At 41.4% G+C, this 27490-nt stretch overlaps 1 protein-coding gene and 1 long non-coding RNA gene across 5 annotated transcripts; one reads left to right on the forward strand and one right to left on the reverse strand.

The window, feature by feature from the left end:
* The first annotated feature begins 322 nt into the window (after positions 1–322).
* LOC117825193 lies at positions 323–14324 on the forward strand. Of its 3 annotated transcripts, none has more exons than XR_004633799.1 (8): positions 323–432; positions 6363–6478; positions 9088–9161; positions 10181–10303; positions 10724–10853; positions 11930–12118; positions 12759–13929; positions 14027–14324. It is a non-coding gene; the product is annotated as an uncharacterized LOC117825193 (long non-coding RNA). The 3 variants fall into 3 exon arrangements; XR_004633800.1 differs by having other exon boundaries at positions 6363–6472; XR_004633801.1 differs by lacking the exon at positions 9088–9161.
* Positions 9200–26083, reverse strand: hif1al (hypoxia inducible factor 1 subunit alpha, like). 2 transcript variants are annotated; one of them, XM_034700883.1, is made up of 15 exons: positions 25946–26083; positions 17355–17545; positions 17087–17250; positions 15283–15367; positions 15029–15144; positions 14052–14236; positions 13849–13955; positions 13581–13728; positions 13219–13484; positions 12931–13115; positions 12715–12810; positions 11988–12148; positions 11362–11473; positions 10718–10841; positions 9200–10327 (listed from the first exon to the last, which is right to left on the reverse strand). In XM_034700883.1, exons 1-15 carry the CDS (start codon positions 25978–25980, stop codon positions 10260–10262), a joined length of 2043 nt encoding a protein of 680 aa, XP_034556774.1. In that variant the 5' UTR covers positions 25981–26083; the 3' UTR covers positions 9200–10259. The 2 variants fall into 2 exon arrangements, with proteins under 2 accessions (XP_034556774.1, XP_034556773.1); XM_034700882.1 differs by having other exon boundaries at positions 17087–17253.
* Between the last annotated feature and the right edge of the window lie 1407 nt (positions 26084–27490).

A 27490-nucleotide genomic window follows, 5' to 3' on the forward strand; every position in this document is an offset into this window, starting at 1 on the left:
ACACGTTGGCTCCGTTTGTGACTCAGCAGAGATAATGAAATCACCTGACCGTCTGTACTGCAGACTGATCCTGCAGACTGATCCTGCAGACCGGTGCATAAGAAGTGGGTTTTTATTTTACCACTACCAAGAAAACCACATTTAAAAATAGAGTTTCTAAGAACTCGATCTTTTAAAAGGGGCAAACATCATGCTACCTCATTAACGAGAATATATACACGGTGAGAACTGAAGACACCTGACACAGCAGACAAAGGGGAACTCCTGTAGTGGCCAAACACAAGAGTTAAAACAAATGCATGGAGAGTTAAACTGAATGCACCCCTGGGACATTAATGCACATGGTCTGCTCCAACAAGCTGCATTCAGACCCTTGATTACCTGTAGCCACGCCTCCTGCTCAGACCAGGAAGTGCCTCTACCCACAGCCAGGTAACTCAAACAGGACTTTTGTGTGTGTAATCTTAAAGCCTCAAAGAGTGAGAGCTTCATTCAAACAAAGTTGAAGAAATAATCTAGTCTTGAAAATATCTGATGTGCTTCAGAGTGAAAAGTGTAGGCTCTCTCTTTGGGGTGCAAACTTCACCACACACCCATTAATCCTCTATTTGGGCTTTCTTCAATAACTTACCTGCTTGCTCTGATTTATGCTTCATGGTACTCTGAGTGTCTACCTTCTGATTCATAGATTTATTTAACCCTCCTGTTATGTTTGTTTCTCTGGAACAGCAATAGTGTTCCTGGGTCAATTTGACCCGGGGCATATTCAATTATCCAAAAGTGTCAGAACCCCAAAAAATCTAATTTTAACTCCATTACTAACCATTTAAATCAAGATTTAGTCTATTGGTGTTCTTTAACTTTCACAGATCATGGTTCAATGAGGATAGTTCACTCATGTTTCATCAAAATGAATGTTAAAACTTTATTTAATATACATTAGAAAGCCCTAAATATAAATAAAATAGTTTTACATGACAGATTTTTGTTTATTTTATTTTACATGTTTATGTTTTTTAAGTGATTTTGATAAATGGACATGACACCTCTTCTGTCACATGCTGCTCAGATTTTTATGCTGCATTAAGCTGGTTTGGAGGGAATATATAGACAACAATAGACTTTAAAAAGGGTCAATTTGACCCGCAACACAACAGGAGGGTCAAGTCACCACTCATTATAATAGTTCCCTTTGCCTCTGTCATTATTAAGGATGAGATATCTTCTAGTTCTGTTTATTCTCCTTATAAACATTAATGAGGGTTATGTACAGTTCATTTATTTCCTCCCTTCCTTCTCTCTAATACATTTTTCTTTTTTAAACATGATATTCTTTTGGATGAGAACTGCCACTCCTCTTTTAGCCGATGTATATGAGACGAAAACAACTTGAGCTGAAGTTAGTTTCTCTAATTTTGCATGTTCTACTTTACTTAAATGTGTTTCCTGAAGGAAAATAATCCCCCCCCCCCTCTTTCTGGAGGTTTATCTTTTTAACAAGAGTAATAGTATTGCAGAAACCTGGAATTAAACAGGTGGTCCTGACTTTAAACATATTACACACACAAAAATAACCCAAATGAAATAAATAAGACAGAGTAATTGTGTGTAGATATAAAGAGATGTATATCAGATTCACACAAATAAATAAAAAACAAGACACTTCAGCTGTAAGGTACAACAGGGTACATAAATCACTTGTATTAGATTTAAAGGAGATCAAGAAAACACAGGTCAGTTGGGAAACAGGGACATTTACATTCTACCACACCACTTCCTGGAGTTTTTGAAGTTATCTCTTTCTTTTAACTTGGTGGTTTAATCCATTTGTATTAAGTGAGATGAGTTTAAGCTTCCCCACATTGTGCCACTTTAGTCTACCTTCTTTCCCTTTAAACCTAAAGCCCTAATCTAAAGTAAAATGTACTCGACATCACTTCTCCCTCAAAAGAAAACATTTAGACCATAAAAAACACCCAGCAGTGAACTTCAAAATGTTGCAACCTCTACAGGGTTGCAAGAGTGTGTTTACCTGCAGGTGAAAACAGGTGTTTGGGGGAAAACAGATGAGGTGAGCGTGTGGCTGAAGGTCACATCACCTTTGTGTAGCCATCACAGCAACACAGAAACCTTCAGCTGCAGAGCGCCTGGTGACAACAGGAGGCCATGAAAACAGGAACTGAGACGACTCTATCTGAAATCTCATTTATTCACAGAGAAGATTCATTAAAAGCAGAGGTAGAAATAGATTTTCCAAGAAGTAAAACTTGATTTGCATCAAAATAAATGTACCAAGAAGACAAACAGACCATAATGCATAAATATAAAGACTGAACTCGACGTCTGCAGCTCTCAGTCAGTGTTTTTAAAGTCATGCAGATTCCTCTTACAGTTTTAGTTTTAGTTCATTCTTCTTGATTAAAGTAACATCAGATAAAAAGCAGAGTTTATATTGTCTGAAATGAAATAGACTCTTTTACTGCATGCTCAGAGTAATCTCTTCTTTACAGTCCTGATACTGAAGGGAGATTCCTGGTTAATGATTAGAGATGATTACTTTGTGGTTTCACTCTTAACAGATCATTTCTAAAGAAGTCATCTTTCTCTTCTCCTTCTTTTTGCTCCTGACGTTCATTAATTGAAAACCACATCCCGTCCTGTGAGTCGGCCGGTTTACCACAGAAGCAGGACCGTGATTCACCCCCTCAGGAACACATGAATCATCCCTGTGGATGTATAAGTGTGTGTTTCATTATGCTGCTGGTTCAGAGTCGGACCTGGGCACCGTGTGAACTCTGGGTGTGTCTGAGAAGTTGGACTAAAAGCAGAAGCTAGTTAGATATTAGGAAACCAAAAGGAGAAGGGCAGGTGGTGTTTACTGTCAGCAGTCAGCTGTTTACCGGCAGATGAATGGGTGGATACAGAAGAGACCATTGATAAAGACAAACTAGTGTTTTGAAATACAGAGCTGGCATCCATCCAGATTATTCACTCACAACCGCCTGGACTGTTTTCATTTTGAACTTCTGCTTCTCTTTCAGGCTTAGATTTAACTTTTTATCCATCAACATTTCACCTTAACTGCAGGTTAAAGGTGACATATCATGCAAAATGGACTTTTTAATGGTTCTCTACCTGAAATATGTGTCCCTGTCTACAAACCCCCCGAGAATGAAAAGAATCCATTCTGCCCCTGTTCTGATTTCTCCACCTTTCTGTAAATGTGTGCTGAAACCAGCCGTTTCAGTTTTCAGTGTTTTTGTTACGTAACAACAATATCCGGTCTGTCACGGAGTCAGAGCTCGGAGCTTGTTCAGCCCATAGACTGTATAAAATACAACTCAACCCCTCCTCCGTTTTTCATTCCCTGCACACATGTGTGCTAACAAGGAGCTTAGGAGGGAGGCATGCTAGTTGTAGGCTGTCTTAATAAACACAAAGGTCGCTTTGACTCCCCACGTCTGCAGATTTGAAGATCTAGTGGATGATTTTTATTTATCATTGATAAGTGCTAGCGCTAGTTAGCATAGCCACATAGCTACATAGCTGTGTACCAAGACACACGTCTACATACTGATAAATAAAACAACAAGAAACACTAAATCTGTGACCAATCCTTCAGAAAGGTCCTGCTGCAGGTGCCTCTCCGTCAGGATCAGATTCTGGATCAGATTCAGAGGGTTGAAGTAACGCGGGTCTGTGAGCAGCCGTGTATATTCAGCCAACATGTAAACATTAGATCAATGTGCTGGAGAGCCGAGGCCACACCCACTTCCTGAGGGGGCGTGGTCAGAGAGAAAACAGAGTGTTCTGAGGAGGACTGAAGAAGAGGGTTTTTCAGGCAGACCAAAATCTGATTTCAAAGTGTTTTTTTGAGCACAAACTTTAAAGACATGTTTTGGGGACCTCTTAGACCAATATATGTTGATGAAAAAAGCGTGATATGTCACCTTTAAGGCTTTCATATCTTAAATATGCATCAAATTTTAAAAAAGAAGCTGCATTTGATGGTTTAACATTAACTCTCTCAGAGTTTATTAACTCAGGAAGAACTTTCAGGTACATTATTTTAATCTCATCAGACAGTTTAAGGATCGAGCTCTTTTTCTTATATCTGCATTACAAGAATCTGAGATGCAACTTTAAACATCTTTAGCTTCTAATTTTAAGGAGTAAGCTCGTTGTACAAATGCAAGCAGAGAAACCCTTAAAGATAGATGTCTGTGAAGGTTCTCAGTCATCCAGGTCATGGTAATTCTCCAGGACTGAAGAAGCCTTTCGGAGGAGAAGTGAAACGTCTTCAAGAATTTCTACCAGTCCAGTTGCCTTTCAGATCAAGCTTTGAATCACCTTGATGGATTAAGGTGGGGTCAGACTGAGTCTTACCCTGTCTTGGTGTTGGGTCTCTGTTCATAATTTGACATAGTGTGGTCTAGACCTCCTATGTTTGTAAAAGCGTCTTGAGATAACGTTTGTTGTGATTTGGCGCTATACAAATAAAGATTGATTGATTGATTGATTGACCTTAAAGATAGTTTTCAGTGAAAGTTCCTCAACGTCTTGCAAATGCAATTTCGGTGCATGCTACTCCCACCTGCAGACGCTTTACCTTTACTGATGTTTTGAGGTCAGGACAGACAGATTTGTCAAAAGGCCAAAGACCCAAATATTAAAAATAAATCCAAAACATTGAAATGAATTATTTGGCTGCAGCACAGCAGTTAAGTGGGTCGCTTTTCAATTGGAAGACTGGCAATCTGCCCCCCAGCCCCCTGCAGTCCACATGCTAAAGTGTCCTTGAGCAAGAGAGAGGAGGTTTAGCCATGGCCCCCTCTTAGTGGCTACCCTAAAATCCTACACCATGATTGGCTATCTGATCCTGTCAGAGGCGGGACTTATGTTAGAATAAATGATTAAGGCTGTCCTCAGATATTTAAGCTAAGAAGGAATACATGCTGCTTTGTTGTGTTACTTTTAAAGATAATATAATGTCAGTATGATACTTAAACGTTGGGAGTAAAAGTTAAGATGATCAGATAAAAACTTACCTAGTCGTTCAATGGGCAACTCTGTGGAAGTCAGAGCCCCAGTTTGGCCTCCCCACTCCAAAAGGTCTTGCTCCGGCCCTGCACTTTACATAATCCACATGTCAAAGAGTCCAAGACCCTGAATCTGAAACAGCTCCTGACTGAGAGGCATTAACAGTGTGAGTAGGATCAGTTAATACTCAAAGGCACTCTTCATATCCTCCTGTGTGTGTACAGTATGTGTCTGTTAAAGCGCTTTAAGAGGTCTCAAGAGGAGAAAAAATACAAAGTACACAAACATGTTTTATTTACTCCTCTGATTTATCTTGTGACTCCTCAGAGGGGCCGAACCCTGAGGCTGAGAACCACCATGAGAGACTAGCTGACTGTAAGCAGGTTAGACCGGATCAGCTGCAGCAGAGACACACTGCTCTGACATGGATGCATCACTGATAACAAAGAAAGCATGTGAGAATAAGAGTCAAAGTTAGAAGTGTTAGAAGTGTGTGTGTGAGATATGGCATACTGATGACCGACAGAAACTTGTACTTTCCTCCTTCTCGGTCTTTCTAGTTGAGAAATGGATGAACTCTGAGCATCTCATGAGTCATTTATCAACCAGCCTTATGTAACCGGGAGCCTTTTCAACTCCACAGTCTGCTGTGTATGAGTGTGTGTGAGTGTGAGTGTGTGTCAGTGAGTGTGAGGACCTTACAACATCACAATACAGGAAGATGACTGAACATGGAGTACGAGAAGTGACTGAGTTACAGAAACAGAGAGAGGGAACACAGAGTGAAGAACAGAAGTATTTCAGAAGGTCTGGGGTAGTTTGAGGATTCCCCTCCTTGGGGTGGATTTGTAACAGAACAGACTTTCCTGGCATGTGACACCAGAATAAGAAGTGTGCAAAGGGTAGACTCCCAGTTTTCAGTGAAACATCTTCACTTTGATTAGTCACAGATGATGATGATAAAGTGTGTTTTTCCACTTGAAGTCTGCTGTATCCAGCTCTGCCCCTGCAGCTGATCTGTGATGTATATTTAACAGCCTATGTGCATGTTGGGTGAGAAGTGTCTGTGAATGATGGTGGGCAGGGCTGTGTGGGACACCCAGTGTTACAACAGGAGGAAAATTAACTTCTTTGACCTTCAGTAGGGTGAAGTGATTCACCTTTTAGTGTCATTTCTGCTCATCAGAAACATGCCAAGGTCATTCAGGTCATATAGAGTACACAACCTCTGCATGGAGCTCCCACAGAGGACGAGTTCAGGCCCAAAGCATCAGACATTTTGCATCATATATTTTTTTGATGACAGTATTTGTCACCCACAGGAGTATGGAGCCCCTGTGCAGAGAAACCACCCAGAGAACTGGAGGGGAGGTTGGCTAACAGCCGCTGCAGGCCGGGTCAACTCTACCACTCCAAAAACTCAAATGCTAATGTCAGTGTAAGTGTTCACTCTACTTGGAGAATTTAAATGCTGTACTCTGCTATTAGAAGGCTGTAGTTAAAGCTGCTGTGAGGGACTTTTGGTTTGTATCGATTCTAACGCCCCCTTGTGGACAAAGTGATACCTCTTATCTCTTGTCCTGTACATGCAAAATGAGTGTCAACAGATAATAACCTCATCCTGTTGTCCTTCAACATTTAGATTTATCACACAATGTGATTATTTGACATGAAAACAGCCATAAAAGGATGTTTCTAAAGCAAGACGTCAATCATCTGTTCTGACACCTACCCCCTCAGAACGGTTTCAAGCATTACAAATGACAACAGAGAAGGTATCAGTGTTGTTGTGGATATACTTGTTTGCTTTTGAGGGTCATAAAGAGGCATCAGTATCAGTTTCAGTCTGTTTCCTAGCCAGTTAAAAACTCCTCATAGTGCCTTTAATTTGCACCAATCACAAACGCATCAAGTGTTTCTATGGAAGACCATTTCATCCAAGTTATTGGAATCCTAAATGTTAAGTCGTAATAATGATATAATAAGTCAAAGTTATGAGATAAAACTTTAAAACTATGAGATTAAAATGAGAAAATATCAGATAGTAAGTCATTATTATGAGATAAAAGGTGAAATGATGTGATTAAAAGTCAAAATAATGAGATAAGAAGTAGAAAATATAAGATGGTAAGTCATTATTATAAGATTAAAATGTGGAATTATGAGACAAAGTCAAAATAATGAAATAAAAAGACGATATTACATAGTCAGTATGAGTTAAAAAGTTGAATTTATGAGATTGAAAGTCCAAATAATTAGAGGAAGTTGAATAATTTTATAGTAAGTCTTTATTATGAGATACATGCCAAAGTAATCAGATTAAAAAAGTAGAAATTATGAGAAAGTACTTTATAATTATGACATTTTATCATAATTATGACCAACTATCCTGTTATTATGACTTATATATTTATTTTATGTATTTATTATTAGGACTTAATATCCTTAACATATCCTGTATATTAACCCTTCAGTCCCAGTGCTTTTATACATAACTCTAACTAATCTGCCCTTCTGTATATACTTATTATTAACCCTATTTATATTATTTTATTCATATTTATGTCTTATTTTATTCCTTCTTTCTTTTAATATTTTGACTTATTTCATACTGTGTATAAGAGCATTCAATCAATCAATCAATCTTTATTTGTAAAGCGCCAAATCACAACAAACGTTATCTCAAGACGCTTTTACAAACATAGGAGGTCTAGACCACTCTATGTCAAATTATGAACAGAGACCCAACACCAAGACAGGATAAGACTCAGTCTGACCCCACCTTAATCCATCATGAGCATTGCACATCGCAGTATTTAGCTAGTTACAGCGGCGAGGAAAAACTTCCTTTAACAGGCAGAAACCTCCAGCAGGACCAGACTCATGTTAGACAGCCATCAGATAGAGGGGAGTAAGAGAGAGAAGTGATAGTGATGAGACGAGTCGTAGAAGCTGTTGCCGCTGGAGTCCAGCACGTCCGTATCAGCTGGAGTCCAGATCGTCCACAGCAGGAGGACGTCTACAGCAACTCAGAGGAATCTACGAGACAAGGGAGCTCAGGGACTCCAGAAAGGTCTATGGTTAGTAACTTTAATGGGACAGGCAGAGTTAAAGTAAGTGATGAGGGGGTTGGGGGGGAAGGGGGTGAGCTAGGATCCCAGTGTGTCAGTGTGCCAGTTCACCCGGCAGTCTAGGCCTATAGCAGCATAACTAAGAGCTGGTCCAAGCCTGATCCAGCTCTAACTATAAGCTTTATCAAAAAGGAAAGTTTGAAGCCTACTCTTAAAAGTGGAGAGGGTGTCTGCCTCCCGGACCTTGACTGGTAGATGATTCCAAAGGAGAGGGGCCTGATAACTGAAGGTTCTACCTCCCATACTACTTTTAGAGATTTTAGGTACAACTAGCAGGCCTGCATGTTGGGAGCGTAGAGTTCTAGAGGGGTGATAGGGCACTATGAGGTCTTTAAGATACGAGGGTGTCTGATTTTTAAGGGCTTTGTAGGTTAAAAGAAGGATTTTAAATTCTATTCTACATTTTACATTCTGTAACAACTGAATTCCCCCCAGGATAAACAAAATATCTCTGATTCTGATTCTGAATATCTGGGATTTTTTTGTCCTTAATGACAAGTCTCCCTTTTTTTTATTAACCTGGTGGAATTGGGCTTCCCTAAGTTTACCTAACTGTGCTACCTAGCTTGTTATTTATTACACTATAAAGATATAAGGAATTACAGTTTCCAGATACTTGTAGTAAAGTAAAATATCACCTTTCTTTCTTAAATGTTGCAGAGTAAATACATAAAGTATACAAATATAAATCTAGTGATGTTAAAGTTGTTGTCGTGCCGTGGTTGAGTCAGTGTTCACAGTAACTTTCCACTTCTGCATCTAATGAATGAAAGAAGAAGAAGTGAGATTAATCCTCTGGATTATATTGACCATAGAGATGCTTTGATTGCAGGCTGTAAGCTGGTTTCACAGACAGCCTCACTCCTTCCTGAATGTTTGGAGCTAACAGGATGAATGTGATTCTCTGTCTGTGCAGTGATGAGGAGACGCTCCTCCTGCTCCTGAGAGGACAAACATTCAGAGATAATCAGATCCAGACGGAGCCGTGAGGTAAACACTCACCACACAGAAACAGAAGCAGCAGCAGCTTCAGTTTAATATCATTTATTTAGTTTCAGAGTGAAAACAGAAGAAATGTTTGAAGTCAAACAAAGTCAGTTTTTAATCTCTGCCAGCTCACGGAGCAGATCCTGCATGGAGTTAACAAACCGGACAGGATGCAGAAAAGCATCAATGAAATATCTCTTCCTGGATGATAAAGGCACAGAGAAGGTTTCTATTTCCTGATATGACACAGTGTTTCATTGAATGAGATGTATTGAGGCTTTAAGTGTAGAAAACAGGTGAATTAAACTTTCCTCCACTTTCCATCAAACACTAAAACAAACATGTCTGCTCTCAGCATGATCTGTTACACTCTCTTATATCACAAATACATGGATTATAGTGTTTACATTTATAATGACCTTAAACAAGCACACTTCATATTTTACTGCACGTTATAATCAGGTTAGATATTCAAAGTTATGTCAAAAGTACAGATTAGACTCAGATTCTCACGTCAGTAAAGATTAGCCCCTCGGTGATTGATCACCTCTCTTCAGCTCAAGGAGGGTGAGAGATAACATCATCCCCGCCCGGCTCAAACTTCAGGGAAGTTAAATAAACAGAGTGATTGTTGACTCAGGGTTTACATGATCACAGTAATAACAGCTCAGAGTTGATCTTCCGGTGAGTTCAGTATTCAAACAGGTAGAAAAAGACTAAAAAATGCCACTGAAAGAAATGTTGCCACTGATAATCGCAGGTTTTGTTGTAGGTGTGATTTGGAAAACGTGATTTCAATCAGTCAGAGCAGTGCATTGTGGGAAATCCTGCACCAAACAGATAATGTGACGATAAACTGTGATGATGTTTCGTAGCTGCACGGAGAAATACATTTACAGGATCATACAGGATTCGGTTTTTGCATCTTTTGAAAGTATCAGAAGCTCCTCTCAGACGGACCATAACGAGTATACATGGGTGTGCGTACATGACGGTGGCGTGCTGTGTTTGTGTGCGCTCAGGTTAACGTGTCTGCAGCCGGATTCAGCTTTACTTCTGCGGCTGCTCAGGAGTTCCAGCTCAGGATGGAAGGAAGCTCGATCAAGTCATGAGCAGGAGAGACGGAGACGGGTCAGGAGGACGAGGTGAGAATATGTCCCTCATCAGAGCTACAGGAGAGAGAGATGAAGAGAGAGTTTAAATCAGGTTATCATCTTTAGATCTGAATGATCTCCTGTTTTTGATTCAGATTAGCCTTTAAAAGAGCAATCTGCATCTTAAAAAGAGAATCTTTCTCTGCAAAATGATATAATTAAAGGCCTTCAGCAGGGCTTTACTCTTAATTGGGATGTATGATGATACTTGCTGACAGGTTTGCCAGCTTTACCAACTTCACACAGTTATTTAGATCCAATCACAATGCAGCCATGATCCAGATAATCAAACATAAACATAAGGCCTCCTAAATTAAGATTCAATATCATCTGTAAACCAGGATTTAGATTTCTGCAGGAAGTAAACAAACACATTTGAAATAGTCATCAATATGTTGATGTTACCTGCAGTATCACAGAGTCCCTGAATGCCCCCTAACAGAGGGTCTCTGTCCGTGAGCAGCTGACTCCGCCCACCTGACCCCGCCTGCAGGACGAGATCTGATTGGTCCGTTTCCTCCAGACAGTCCTGATAACAGAGGTAAAGAAAAAAACATGTCAAAGAGACAGCAGGAATCTTAAAATATCAGACTTATCTAACCATGTCAATAATAACGTCTTGTTTTAAAGTTTATTCACAGATCAGGATTAAATATGCAGATTTCTCTGATTGTATAATCTGGACTTTCTGTCTGCAGCTTTCAGACTTCTGTGTGATGATTTGAATGAAAGCGTTTCTGATCTGTTTGCATCTCAGTGCAAACAGAGTTCAAACAAAGATAAGCAGACTGAGTGGATGCAAAGCTCAGAACAGACTTCACTTTATAACTCTTGTTTCATTTCTCTCTTTCTTCCATTATGTAACTAACGTTGTTTTTCTGCAGATCCTCAGAACTTGTTCTGGGAACATTTGATTCATAAATACAGCTGGAAGTCTGAATGTAGAAAAGTGGCCTATCTTTAGTTGTTACATAAATCACTTTGGAAACTTCTTTCAAAAGGAGCTGGTTAGACAAATCTCTCTCCCCTCTTCCTCTTCTTCCACTCACCAGCAGTCTGTGGCTGAGGAGAAGTTCCTCTTCTATAGATGAGGGTTCCTGTTTCTGTCTCTTTCCCTGAATCATCAGCTCGGATGGCATCTCCTCGTCTGCATCATGAGTCCTGAAACACAGAGACGACACAGAGTGTGTTAAAACAAAAACATGTCAGACTCTTTAAATCTTTAAAGTTTAACCTTTGCAAACATTTTACAGCGGGCTTTAATAATCCTTGATTTCAGCAGGTGAGGAAATATGAAGCTTAAGTTTGCACCCAGCACAGCACAGAGGATTAACCTGAGTGCTTCAGCAAGATAGAAGTCTGTCCTGTGGCGCCCCCTTGTGGACAAACTTTGCAAAGTCAGTTCCTCAAGACATGAAGTTAAATTGTCTAAATTTTCCTTCAGTTATCAACAACTGAACAGCTGTGCCTCATAATCAAAGGCTTACACACAGATTTATGTAACCTGTTTTCTCCTTAAAGACAGGACACATGCTGCCTCCTCTACATAAATATATCTGCACACACTTGCATACTGTTTATCTATAATATTACTTTCACGTCTGCTCTTTCTCTCAGTTTTTCTGTGGTCACTCCTCAGAGATGTGACTGTGCTGAGTGATCGAGCCCATAGTACCGTTTCCTCCTCCCGGAGCCTGAAGGCGTCACAGCCGTCCGCTCAGACGAGGATGGTGACGAAGGTTTTGCAGCTTCCTCGGACAAACTGCTGCTGACGACGGTGAGCTGGAAGTCGTCGTCCATGGAGATGTAAGGAGCCAACATTTCCAGATCCATCTCCTGTTTGTCCAAAGATAAGATGCACAGGAGGTTAAAGTCACATCAGAAATCCTACACGGTGTAAGAACAAGTGAAACATTTAACGACGATTAAATAAGACTTCATATTTTAAGTCCACGTTGTAGCAGCCACAGATAAGTAAGAGTTTCCACAGACAGATGGTAAGAAGCAATGCAATCAAACACTACATATGAAACTTTACTCTGAGTCTAGAAGCGTTGTTTTTCTAAATGCTTTTTCCCTTCTTTAAAACAACAAGATTAAAATAAAACTAACATTTCTCTGGATGTGGGAGACATGAGGACAAAAACAAGCATCGCTGCCTAAAGATCTGAGTCTGCAGATTCAGCAAAATCTTTTAAATCACCTGTAAAAGGTTTTTATTTACCCTAGCATGCTCTAATCTTCTGCTTTTATCTGCTATTGATTTCAGTATTTTCTCATGTTTCATTTCTATTCTTTTCATATCGTCTGATTTTGATTTTCCTCTCTGCAGGAACACCCGTTAAAAATGACTTTGACCACATGAAGCAAACTGTTTCATCATTCAGAGTGTTTTCTCTTACCTCTTTGACCTCTTCTGTTTTCTGCTTGTCTTCTGAATGAACAGCAAAGAACTTCCCCACCACACTGATTTCCATCCCCTCGACCTCTCTGGAGCTCTGAGGGAGGACGACCAACATCCAGACATGAAGAGAAGAAAGAGAGAGAGTGCAAAGAGTCACGTTAGAAGGAGTCCATGTCTACTTTCACGTCTTTAAAGATTAAAGGTTCATAATTACCCGCTGAGGTTGAGGTGAGGATGCTGCAGAGGACGATGATGCTGGTGATGATGATGATGAAGGTGGAGTGATGTAGTTGAAGATGGGGGACAGGAGCTGTCTCAGCTGAGGCGTGCACAGATCCTGAGGATGTTCCGGCACTGAGTCCGGACCGGACGGATTGCAGAACGACAGCTCAACAAAATCTGACAGAGACGATGAAACAGAGAGAGAGAGGCTCAGACACGTTAACATTTTAAAGAAACACGTCACTTCTAAAGAAACTTCATCCACGTGTTCGTGTCTCACCTCCTGTCAGAGGGATGATGGCGTCCCCGACTGCAGGAGCCAACTGAAGAAGCGCCTCCGGCTCCTCCCTCAGTTTGGAGAAGAGATCTACATCACTGGTGGGGTTCGAACCTGAGACCTCAGGTAGACGCTCACTGTCAGAGTCACTGATGTCAGAAGTCTCCACATCCTGCGGTGACAGAGGCGGCGTGTGAGCTTCAGCTTCAGACAAGCGGCTGCTTCGAGTCTGCTCCACGGAGAACACGACGTCCGGCTGCTCCACGGCGCTGCAGAGGAAGAAGGAGAGGAAGTCAGCGTCAGAAAGAATCATGTTCATCTTTTCATCACTTTAAAGATTTTACTTTGTTCTTCTTTTTCAGTACCTGAGGATGAAGTTGAGGCAGACGACGGCCTCGGGCTGAGACGTCTTGCTGTTGTAGAGGACGGTGGCCTGAGTCTGCGCCCAGACGAAGCCGCCGCCGTTCACCAGGAAACGGTAACAGCTGGTGCTCACCTGACCTTTGGACAACACTTCATGTGACAGAGACAGAAAAGAGACGTTAACACCAGGAACAGAGACTGTTTTCACAAGCATTCATGCAGAATTAAATCAAATGAAAGTCTTATAAATATGCAGCTTCTCAAACTGACATGTGTGCAGACTCTTGTTGACGTGATCAGAATCGAGTGCGTGGTGAAACTCGTATGCTGAGCAGCCAATCAGATCATCAGGTTTGTATCCAACCAACTCCATCACCCTGGAGACGGAAAGATGGAGGACAGATTACAGAGGAATCAAACTCACAAACATTTCTCTTTAACCTCTCAGGTCAGATCTTGAGCGTTCACCCTACCTGCCCTCGCAGTGTGTGAAGCGCAGGTCCATGCTGTGGCGGGTGAGGAAAGTGTGTGTGTCCAGAAGGAACTCCACGCTGGACGGGTGAGGGACGGGCTCACACAGCAGAGTCATGACTCGGGCTGAGGGGGGCGACGTGGAGCTGCAGCTGAAGGGACGCATGTGACCTGTGCAGTGAAGGACCTGCAGAGAGGAGAGGAGAGGAGAGTCGTAGAGACGAGTCTCCTTTCTCAAACCTGACTTCACTCAGAATAAATGATGAAACAACTCATCAAAGCCTCTTTAACTTCTTTTAGGATGTGTGCAAATGTAGTCACAAGTCTTTCTGACAGAAGCTCCAGTCCTTCAGGTGTGCAGGTCACTTTTAAATCACTCCTGGATGTATGAACTGCTGCTTTTAAACCTCAAGTCCAAATATTTGCCTTGCCATCTTGGAATTTGGATGCAGAAGTATCCCAATTCTTGCAGCTGCTCTTGAGTTAGATACTTTGCTGTATAGTTTATGTTACTCTTCATGAAAGATGATTTAAAACGTGTGATTCAGACCATAAACTCATCAGGAAAACTTCACCTGAGGTCACTGATTAACTCAGAAGTCGGTCATTTAGTCTGAAACTTCCTTAAAGTCTGATCTATTTTTACAAGAAGACACATTTCCCCCTGCTGGCCACTGAACGTAATGTATAAGGAGTTCTGTGTGTGTGTGTGCCTGTTAGTGTGCGAGTGTGCGTGTGTGTGTGTGTGTGTGTGTGTGTGTGTGTGTGTGTGTGTGTGTGTGTGTGCGTGTGTGTGTGTGTTTCCAGTAAACAACTGCATGTGACCCAAGTACACTGGGCAGAGTGAAAAGAACAGGGCGGACTGCCAGAAACGATCTGACCTACTCGTATCTCTTTCAGGCTGGACTGTAGCCATGTGTGTGTCAGTGTGTGTGTCAGTGTGTGTGTGTGTGTGTATTTTATACAGTGTGTGTAATACCTTCCAGTCAGCAGACTTGATGTTGACGGTGCGCCCCCTGCTGGTCAGAGTGCTCTTCATTCTCAGGAAGAAGTTCCTCTCACTCGACTGTTCGGCCAGCGGCTTCTTACTCAGACCTGGAGGCAACAAGACGAAGATAACACTCAGAGAACATTTTACAATCATGAGTGTTTAATATCTCCACAGCTCTCAGCTTTATGTCACATCTCGTCTGTTTGAAGGATTTGAAAGGTTATAATAAGAGTGTCTCTGACCTGGACGTGGAGCGAGCAGGTCTCTGAGCTCCTCCTGATCACACGGATGAACAAAGTCATAAACGCTCTGACCCAGGAGCTCCAGCTGGAAACAACACACAACAACACCTTCACAAACACAGTCAGGGTCATGTATTGTTTTGTTGTTTGTCTGGAAGGTGTCTACATGTGTTTTAAAAGTCAAAGCTGCAGAGAGGAACTTGGGTTGTGGTGATCTTGGCGCCCCCTGTGTACGAAGCGGGACAACTAATCTCTCATGTGAGGAGTTTGTATCTGAGGCTGAATGAGGCTAAAGTTAATCCTGATGCCTTTACTGATCTACCATCCCTGAAATGATCGATCATTTCTATACTGTGATGATTGATTTAGAAAACTCCTAAATGAGTAAGAGATATATTTGTTTGGTAACAGAGAGCAAAACACTACACATGCACATCTTGTGGTCTTAAAGAAGCTCCAGTATTCATTTCACTGTTTCATAATCACCCCGACTCTCCACACAGAGCTGACTACTATCTCTCAGTTGATTAATAGGTGTGCACGCTGTGTGTGCATGCATATCCGAGTGTGTGTGCATGTGGCGCTTGTGCTGTGTGTTTACAACCCGTGCCTCTAATGCGGTGTGAAATCACACACCGGGACACCAACATTAAACCATGTCAGGATGCAACGTGTCAGTACAATGATGTAATGATGGTAGAGTGTGAGAGGCTGCTGGAATCATTGACAGAAGATGAGATTGTGTCACGTGTTGAATGTAAGCGCTGCTGGAATAAGGAGTTCACGGCTTTATCGTAAGTGGATTTCTCTTTCTCTGGTAATGTTTCAAGACTAAACTCAAACAGAGCCAAGCAGCTCCAGTTCCCCAGGATAAGTCACATACTGTTTCAGATGCTTCCAGTAAAAACACACAGCCTCACCCCCTCAGTGAAACAGCTGCTGAGGACCGGAGGGAATACTCAAACCAAACTAGAGCCAAGGAAGTTTGAGAATCTTAAAGCTCCTGTGAGGAGATTCTGTTGGTTATGAAAAGACTAAATGTAGTACTTAATAGTGTTGTAGCCAAGACCACATCAACTGAGACCAAGACTTGTCCGAGACCAGAGTGCACCAACACCAAGTCAAGACCAAGGCATTTAGGGATTGAGACCGAGTCAAGACCAAGATCAAGACCAAGGCAGGGCAAGACAGATACAAGACCAAGACCATATATATCAATGAAAAATCATTATGAGAGTTAACAAAATAAAAGACTTCTGTTTATTTTATTTAAAGCTAGGTTTGCAAACCATGGAAAACTAGCATGAATTTGAATGTAGCATTTCCTCAGGACTCTGTGTTCCTGTCATTAGAGTCCTGAGGAACTGAGTGCATCAGTGGTGGTCTCGACCGGTCTTGGTATAAAATATGGAGTCCGCCCAGTCCAGGATTGAGATAAGGCCGAGTAAAATGCTTTTGATTTCGAGACGAGACTGAGACATTAAATAAGCGGTCTCCAGACCAAGACTGAACTCGAGACCAAGACCGGTCTTGAGTACTACAACACTGGTACTTGTGACTTTGGAAAAGAAGCAGGGTGAGATTTTGTGCCATGAAACACAGAGGTGTCATGAGAGGTTTGTCCACAGGGGGGCGCCAAAATCGAACAACCTGAAAGTTCCTCACAGGAGCTTTAAACAACATTCAAAGAGTAACATATTAATCACATTTCAGTCCCTCTAATAAAAGATTCACTCAAACTGTTTGAGTTTTTCTTCATGATGTTTAAACTGATTGTTGTTTCTGTCACTTTGCTCTCACGTACCTGCGTGATACCGATGTGTTTATCAACGTTCTCCGTCAGGTAGATCATGTCTCCCTCCTCAGACATCACCATGATGAAGCCGGCCAGCACCTGAGGGTAGAAGGTGTCCATTGGATCTTCCTCTTCCTCCTCCTCTTCGACAGACTCCATTTTCTTATCCTCACCTGCTGCTCAAAGAAACAGACAGATTGATGTGCCACATGCAAGATACGACTCATGGCAAATCTGATCCATGGGACATCAGATTATCTGTTGATGTGTTTCTCACCGGGTCGCAGGAGGCGGTGCAGTGACAGGAAGCTGAGGGCGACTCTCATGATGGCGGCTTTGTCCAGGTGTGTGGAGACCCGACGTGGGAGCGGCAGGGTGCGGGCGAGCTCATAGAACACCTCCGTCTCTTTACTCCTCCTGCAGCGGGCCGCATCACGAGAACGCAGCTTCCTCTGCTCTGAACTGGTCCTGCAGGAGGAGGAGGAGGAAGAGTGATTAATACGGGGACATGACAACAGAGGTCAAAACAGGGCCAGGGAGAGAAGAGGAAGAAATAAAAAGAAGTGAAATCAAAACAAAGAGAGAGGGATGTGAAGGAAGAAAGGAAAGGAGACAAGGGCACAGAGAAAGAGATGATAGGAGATTGTAGAAAAAGAGAAAGAGGGGAAGCTTTATTTCTCAGATTGGTACACGTTCTTCTCTGAGCTCTGTGACTTCATTTCCTCAAAAACAAAACTCAAATCAAATCACAGTCCACACTTCAGTCCCTCAGGTTTAGTCTGGAGATGGAGAAATGCTGGGTTTTCAAAATAAAAGCCTAACTTGTGTCTTCTTGTCGTCTCATTTAAGGTCATCTGAGGTCTTCTAACTCAGCTGTTGTACCTCACATTCTCCTCCTCTCTTTCTCACCCTGTTATTTGTGGTGAAGGAGAGGAAATTTCCCACAGCATGGAGGATAAATGTTCAATTATAACCGTGACCTGGAAAGACTTGTGATGACGCGAGCAGACTTCAGCTCTGTAAACACAGCAGCATATTTCTCCAAACTGAGAGCAAAACTGTCCCAAAGTAAGAAGAACAGAATGTTATGTATCTCAGCTACTGGGAGAGAATCCAGACCCTCCCTCCCTCCCTCCCTCCCTCCCTCTCTCTGGATGTCTATTCCTCCTCTCCCTTCACCCCGTCTCTCTCTGCTCTGTTAGCTTTGGCCCGTACCAAACAACACGTGCTCCCCAGACTCTGGTTTCACTTCTGTACATCACAATCACTTAAAATTAGACATCAGCACATCCTCGTGAACACGCCTCTCATTTTCCACTGTATGGTGGGACCAAACTAATCCTGAGAGAATCAATAACTTCACAAGATTTACTGCAGGACGTTCAGGAGCTCCCTCAGGTGCTTCAGTAATGAAACGTGACTTTAAATCCATTATTAAACACGTCCTCTGTTCACCAAGGACGCAACACAGCAGCTGCTCAGAAATATCACTCCAGCTGGGACAGTAAAGCAGCAGCTGACAGACATACAGTACACACACACACACACACACACACACACACACACACCCTTCACTCGACACTCCTCATATTTAATGTCAATCTTTCAGACACTTTAATCTTTCTAGCTTGCTGTAAATGTTCTTTTAAGGTTTTGAAGCCTTTATTTTGTCCGTACAGTTTTATGTGACATGCTTCAGTTTATTGTGCAGCTTGTAAAACTTCCTGAGGTGATTTTGGACTGAATCAAGAAGTCAGTTAGTCAGTTTGAGTTGGGATTAACTGTGACGCTCAGGCAAATGTTTTCAGTTTGGCTGCAAACATGATGTAACATCTTTCTGTCAGTGTTACTGAGCTTCATGCAGAGAAGCAAAACATTTCAGTGAATTTATTTCATCTTCAACCTTCATCCTTACCCTTTTTTATGTATTTATTTTAACCTTATATATTCTTATTGTTATTCTGATGCTTTAAATTATCATTATTACATATATTGTATTGCTGTTTGTTTGCATTAGTCTCTACTTCAGAGTCCATCTTTGTTTTTCAATATGTCGGATGTTTTGCCGTTTTCTTATTATCGCTTCTTTCTTGTTTTCAGTCGCTTTAAAACACTTTGAATTGCATTTGATTTCTATGAAAGGTGCTATGTTAATAAAGATGGATCGATTGATTGAAATCTCTCATGCATTCATCAACACTGTGGCTTTCATATGAAGCTAAATGTATCACAGTGAGTCTCTGCCAAGTACACATGTCGTTGCAGAAAGACAAACTGTCAGTAAACATCTCAGAGGGCACACCCAGCGCTGAGTTAGAGGATTCAGTGTGTTGGTGTGTGTGTGAGTTTCTTCACTTGTTTTAAATAATGTAACCTAGATGGTACTTTTTTTAACAAAGCATTTTAACCAACATCTTATTTATCTATCTAAGTCTTATTCTTCTTCTCCCAAACTTTTTTTTTTTTACATCATGACGTCAACTAACTGTAAAAATCTACACAAATTTAAATGTGCAGTGTGAAGTATTGAGCAGCATTTATCAGGACAGACTTGCTAGAAATTAAATATAATCTTCTTAAGTGTGTTTAAATCAGTGTAAACTTAGAATCAGCTTTTTATATCTACAGAAGAAGAGCGTCCACTTCAACAGAGGCCGCCATCCTGCACCGCCATGTTTCTACAGAAGCACAGGATGGACAAACTAGTAACATACACGCTTTGTTTTTAGAGAGTGCCTTGAAGAGTCTTGTGCACAAAATAATTTGCACTGATAGATGTTTTTGATGACACAAACTTTTTACTTTTTACCCAAGCGGCAAACTCCGGTCTCAAACGATGAAGCCAATGCGGAAGTGCTATAAACTGCAGTACATCGAGAATCCGCTTGAGGCTGGCTGCAGAAACACCGGAAACCACATAGACATGAATGGGAAAAAGACGATCTTTGCAGCATTAATAAACATGTTAACAGCCTGGTTCAAAAAACGGCTTGGCCCTATGAAGCTAATCTCTCTAATGGCACACACTGTACGGGGAGTGAATTTTTTTCTAACGTGACGGTTCAGAAGATATTAGGATTATGAGTTTTGCCCAAATAAGGACATGACTGACGTGACTCCTGGTCGGGAAAACACAGCCATTGGCTAAGAGGCTCACACTACGTCACACTCTGCCTGGTTGAGTTCCGCATTACCAATATGGCTGCTGCCGTCGATTTGCTTCAAAACAGCTCTCAGGAACCGATGGGTGACGTCACGGATACTACTTCCATATTTTATACAGTCTATGTTTTTACCTTGTAAAGCACTTTGGCCAACACTGGTTGTTTTTAAATGTGCTATATAAATAAAGTTGACTTGACAAACTTCATTCTTCATACTCAGCATGCATCACAGTCTGTTTGTCCTCAAAAGCCAGCGCCACTTCACCGACAGGAGGGGTGAGCAGGGGAGCGTTTCAATCCAGAATCTGACCGATAGATATCGCTCAATATTCCTATTTCTACGCACTGTACCTTTAATTCCCAGAGCTCCAACTTTTCTGTCCAACAAACTATCAAAACTAAGACAAATGAAGTTCATCATCATATCTGATGAAGTAATCAACCACATCCTCATGGGTGATGAGTCTCAAAATGACTCAGGACATGTTTATTCTTCATCGTCCTCACGTGTTCCCCTGAGAGGAATCAGAGGACATGTTGTCACACATCCAACCAGACTGATCCGCCCTCATCACTTACAGTAAGCAGGATCTGAATGTGTGCAACACAGTACCAGACCTGGAACTGGATCTGCGCTCAGACAGACCTGCAGCCCGTTCATGTGTTCAGTTATTTTAGATTTAAAATACCGAACACTCGATCTACAGCTTCACACACCTCCCAGAACATCATGTGTGTGTGAGGACGACTTGTCAGCACAACATCTGTCACATCTGGCGTGTAAATAAATACTGCGGGAGTCACTTCACTACAAATAGTTTATATAAAGGTCATGTGTGCAAGTCTGATAGCCGGCATGTCTGCAGCTCCTGACAGGACAGGAAGTACGGCTGATCATGACACATAAAGGACGACCACAGAGGGAGACATGAGGGTGACACTGTCTGGTGTGGGAGGATGACAGAAGTACACACATATACACAAACACACATCGACTGTGAAGCTGACTTCAACAACAAACAGACTAATGCAGGTGATTCAGTGAGACATGGATCCTAACATGAAGGTTATGACCCCACCAAGAGGTCATGAGACACATTTAACAAGTCATTCATCTTTGTGTTTGACACCTGAAGGTAAAGTTTAACCTTTATGTGATGGACTGTGAGGAGTGTGAGGTGAAAATGTTGAATATCACAGCAATCGAGATCTAAGTTTCTCTCTGTATTTGTTGGTATTTGAGCACAGGGATGTGGACGTTAACCTGCACGGAGGACTGAAGGCTGGTGGTGCTAGCTCTGCAAGTGTTAGACAAACTCTGCAAACCAATGTGAGATAAGATAAGATAAGATAAGATAAGATCCTCCTTTATTCGTCCCACAACGGGGAAATTCATGGAGTTACAGCAGCAAACAAGAAAGTGTACAGAACAAGAACTTCAACAAGAATATATATAGAAAAGAAATGTCCATCAGAGACGACAGCTTGGTCATAATCCTCCTGTCAGCCACCACCTCCACAGGGTCCAGGACTGAGCTGGCCTTCTTCACCAGTTAGTTCAGTCTTGCTCTCCTGTATCCTGTCCGCCCACAGCAGGTCAAATCCTTCCAATGTGGCGTTCGTGTCCGGTGTTAGCTCTGTTAGCATGATGCTACTGTTTACCTGCAGACTCTGTGATCCTGTGTTTAGCTCTGTTTAACACATTGTGCTTAGTTTTGACTTTTTCCTGAGTGTTTTCTCACCTTGAGACCAACCTCTGAAAAACAGCTTCTTCCCACAAGCTGTTAAGATAGTGTCTCCCCTCTCCCCCCTCTCTCCCCCGTCCCCCCTCTCTCCCCTCTCTCCCCCCTCACCCAGCACAGACTGAGTCTGGAGAGTAATAAAACCAGCATCTACCTCATCCCTCTCACAGCAGTATTTGCACTTTGTAATACATCTGTATTGATATGACCGGCGTATACACCTGTACAGACACACAGTGCAATCAATTATATAAACAGTGCAATTTATTTTACCTTCTTTATGTTGTTTTCTTATCTTATTTGATCATCTTAGCGTGCCTTGTTTTTATTTCTATTGTCTGATTGTGTTATTAAATGTTAGATTCTGTGCTGCTATTCTATTCTTACTTTGCACGCCTGTACGACTCAGGGAATAAATGATGAGGGATGAAAATATAACAAAAGGAGAAAGTGACAGAGAACAGTCTGAACGATTTAAAGAAGGATGTAATCCACGATGTCCGTGAGAGAATGTGACCAAACAGAGACATCAGGAGTTAAGACCACGACTACAACGCTCCTCTTGATAGAGCTGCTACTACTTCCACTATCAATAAACTGCAGCAAAAATAAACCTGTCAGAGTATCTCACCCTCTCTGTAACACAACAACAGCAGTGTGTGCGTGTGTGTGTGTTTGGTATGTGTGTGTGTGTGGGGAGGAGCCTCAGAGAACACAGTGTCCTCACGAGCTCCACTGCACTCTGCGAACCAGCTCATATTGCTCAATCTCAGTGTGTGTGTGTGTGTGTGTGTGTGTACTCATGAAAATTTGATTGTACTCTGCATTACACGCCCAATTCAGTGTGTGTTTATTGGCAAAGGAACTGTAGTTACTGAATAAATATGTAAACACACACACACAGAGAGAGAGAGAGAGAGAGAGAGAGAGAGAGAGAGAGAGGGAGAGAGAGAGAGAAAGAGAGAGAGAGAGAGAGAGAGAGAGAGGAGAGAGAGAGAGGGAGAGGGAGAGAGAGAGAGAGAGAGAGGGAGAGAGAGAGACAGAGAGAGAGAGGGAGAGAGAGAGAGAGAGAGAGGGAGAGAGAGAGACAGAGAGAGAGAGAGAGGGAGAGAGAGAGACAGAGAGAGAGAGAGAGAGAGAGAGAGAGCGAGGGAGAGAGAGAGAGAGAGAGAGAGGGAGACAAAAAGAAGGCAATCAGGTAAAGACACACCCTCAGATCCAATAACACACTAACACATATACACACTGTAGAGCAGGTGTGTGTGTGTGTGTGTGTGTGTGTGTGTGTGTGTGTACTCATGAAAACTTGATTGTACTCTGCATTACACGCCCATGTCAGTGTGTGTTTATTGGCAAAGGAACTGTAGTTACTGAATAAATATGTAAACACACACACACACACACACACACACACACACACACACACACACACACACACACACACACACACACACACACACACACACACACACACATTCAGGTAAAGACACACCCTCAGATCCAATAACACACTAACACACATACACACTGTAGAGCAGGTGTGTGTGTTTGTGTGTGTGTGTGTAGGTGCAATGTAAGTATAACCAGCATGCACAGAGAGAACATAATGTCCTCAACTGTCTTCATCCAGAGAGAGAGAGAGAGAGAGAGATAGATGGAGGGAGAGAGGGAGGGAGAGAGAGAGAGAGAGAGATAGATGGAGGGAGAGAGAGAGAGAGATAGATGGAGGGAGAGAGGGAGGGAAAGAGAGAGAGGGAGAAATGCCAAAAGAAAAGTAAAAGGATGAGAGAGAAAGATGAAGAGGTAAAAGTAAAACCAGCTGCAGAAAGAAAGGAAGCAAGAAAGGAATAAAGGCTGAGAGGATGAAGTAAAAGAGAGAGAGTGGAGGAAAGTTTGAACACAGAGATCAGACGAACCCGCTCACATGCAGAGAGCGTTACAGGCTGAATAACAGATGAAGCTGACCCTGTTTGGGTTGGAACAAACTGTTCACCAAAACAAAGAGTGAGAGTGTTACAACACGCAGGCCGCTGCTGCATCCCAGAACACCAGCTCACGTGAACCCACTTGGCTTCTCTCTCATGCATTCTTAACATTTTGGAACAAACTGAGACTGAAATATTCTGGACTGAACAATGACCCAGAGCTAAAGAAACTGAAACAAGCAGAACACTATCATCACTATCTCCTCTATCCTTCTTTCCAGACCCAACTCGGTCTCAGCAGATGTGTGTCTAACATGAGTCTGGTCCTGCTGGAGGTTTCTGCCTGTTAAAGGAAGTTTTTCCTCTCCGCTGTAACTAGCTAAATACTGCAAGGTGCAATGCTCATGGTGGATTAAGGTGGGGTCAGACTGAGTCTTATCCTGTCTTGGTGTTGGGTCTAGAGTGGTCTAGACCTGCTCTGTTTGTAAAAGCGTCTTGAGATAACATTTGTTGTGATTTGGCGCGATACAAATAAAGATTGATTGATTGAACAGGGAAGAATAGAGCACTCTTCACGTTTATCAGTCCTCAGGTTTTACTCAGGGAAGTCAAAATGTTAAAAGCACATTTGCAAACAAGATTTCTCTAAACTGCACTCCTAAAACAGACCCTGATGTAGATACTTTTAATCAGTTTTAAGGGACTTTTAACAGAAGTTGTGCTGCAAGCAAGGATTAATATTATTCATGGAACCACAATCTCCTTTTCTCAAATATTCAGCTTGTTTGTCGACTAGTTTCCTGAAACTTAAGGCGATATCCTCAAAAATGATCATCAGACACAGGCCTACTGTAAGACATAGAAATGCTTCATTCTGGTGTGTCCTTAAAAGTCACCTCATGCTTGTTCAATAGTCAATAAGTTACTGATGCCCTCATGGCCGTCCCTCGTGCAGAAACATTCCATAACAACTTCATCTCCTCTTTTTATCTGGAGGTATTCAACGCAGACCGTGACCTGAAATCAACTGCACATATCAGTCTGCATGCTCTGTTTGTTCAGCAGCAGGTTTCCTCATGCCATGCTGCATGGGGTCCTCTCAGGTTCTCTGTGTGCAGACATCTCACCCTCATGTTATCTCACTGCCAGTCCTCTCCCTCAGCTATTTCCAGCTGCAGTGTTTGCATTAAACACTCTTTCTGGGTTTGAAATGGCACGGAGTCAAAACTCCAGATATGGAGTTTCCTGAGAGGAAAACGTGAGCTGAGACTGAGATCAAAGAATAACTGTGACGCTGAAATACAACTCAGTGGAAGTTTCAGTGGACACCAGTAGAATTCAGGACAAACTTTGTCCTCTTTTGGCCACCGTACTCTTTGGCTGTTAAACAAAGCAGCTGTTTTATTCTATTGATGGATGATCTGAGGGTGCAGCTTCATAACATTAACAAAAATGAACATGCATTCATGCTGGGAGATAATCCGGCACTAGCATCCAAGTAGTTCAACCCTCACCTAATCCTTAATCAGATTTAATGTGTTGATTTTAGTATTTTACAGTAATTAAAGGACATTTTTGTCACTCAGCTGAACTCAATGTGAAAAACAAAGGCTCATGCATCATGTGGAATTTGCTGCACATGATGCATGAGCAGTCTGAGGCATGAACAAAGAGAATAACAAACATATTTAGAAGTATCAAACTGATGAGAGATACAGGAATAAACTTCAGATTTAAAATGCAACAGACACCAAGTTCCCTTCACTGAGAGCTACATGTAACCCACAGCCCTCCTGTTATAAAGGATCAGAGTAACATGATGTTTCAGTCTGTGTTTACTGCAGGAATCTTCACTATATAAGGAAACAGACTCAGATCTGAAACATGACTGAACTCACTCTCTCTAACATTCACATTCACACTGATTTTAATCCTTATTTCCTCTCTTAGATGAAATGCCTCTGCAGGACTCATGTCGAAAAGTTCTCCTATAATTAAACTCAGAATAAAAACATTAATATTAAAATGATCTCTCACCGTTTGACTGGGACGCTCTTTTCTCTCTCCTCCATGTTCAAACTGCAAACAGATCTGAGAGTCTGCTTTTTATCATCGTTTATTCTGCTGTGACAGACTGTACAACCCACACCTCTCAGCTGGAGCAGATTTACTACTGTAACAAACACCACTTCCGTTTCAATACAAAATAAAAGCCGGATGAAATTTAAAAAAATTGGCTTTCTATATTTTTTCTACTTTTTAAAATACAATAGTGCTAAAAATAAAAGCTCCTTAATTTTGTCATTTTAATCTTCCTTTATTTACACAGCTGCTCTTAAAGAGAACTAAATGATCTGGCAAATGTATTAATGTAATTGTGTTATCTTATCCCAGATCTGAACCAAACATTACCCAGACTAGATGAGTCACTGCTTAACATAAATAAAATGATACATCTGTTTAATATTATAACATCCTGTGTACCCTTATCAATATATTTGGTTTGGGTGACGGCAGTTTTGTAAAACGGTGTATCATCAATCAATCAAGCTTTATTTATAAAGCACCTTTCATACAAATCAAATGTAATTCAAAGAACTTTACAGAGATTGAAAACAAGAAAGAAGCAGAAGTAAAATAATGGCATAAAGACATATTAAAAAACAAAAAAGAGGCTTTAAAAAAGAGACTAATGCACACCGACAACAATAAAATATGTGTATTTAAAATAAGTTAAAGCGTCAAGTTAATATTAAGAATACAGATAGTTAAAATACATACATTTAAAAAGGGTAAGGATGAGAGTTGAACATAAAATTAAAATGTCAATAAAACTGAGTAGATCATTTCGAATAAATAAATAAATACAAATAAAATAAGATAAACAGTTAAAATTAGTAAAATAATAAAGCAACATTTAAATCAATATAACAGTAAAAAGTAAGTAATAATAATTGTAAAACCCTACATAAAAGCCAGACTGAATAAATGAAGTGTAAATTAAAGATAGTAAATATATTCAAAGGTAGAAGCATCACCTTTATTGTGGAAAAAAAACAAATACATCGTGGAAAAAATAAACTTCTGAGCTTTTATTTCTTTGGTTTTATTCAGCTTCCGGTGTTGCCGACTCTCTGCGGCTTGACGTCATCGTGTTGAAGAAGTGAGGCGTTCGGAAGCCACGCCCCACATCCATTCGTCAATCTTCGTGCTTCCTCGGGTGAAATCGTCGTTTTCTTCCTCCACAGGTGCAAAAAGGCTGAAAGTGACCGTGTAGCGCCCTCTGCTGGTCACCACAGGGAGATGGTGGTGTTTGATGAATGGACGATTTAAAGATGCAGAAGTTCAGTCATTTCTTTTAACTGTTGCTTAATAACAAATAAATAAATAAATAAATAAATAAATAAATAAATAAATAAATAAATAAATAAATAAATAAATAAATACAATTATCTATCCAGCCTACAGCAGAACAGAAATATGGAGAGGCACCCTACTGCAGGCAAGATGGCGCCGCCACAACATCCACACCGGAAGTCCATACCGGAAGTCCATACCGGAAGTGATTCTTTAACCCCCTCT

This window comes from Notolabrus celidotus, chromosome 14, assembly GCF_009762535.1.
Source record: "Notolabrus celidotus isolate fNotCel1 chromosome 14, fNotCel1.pri, whole genome shotgun sequence".
NCBI classification, from domain to species: domain Eukaryota; kingdom Metazoa; phylum Chordata; class Actinopteri; order Labriformes; family Labridae; genus Notolabrus; species Notolabrus celidotus.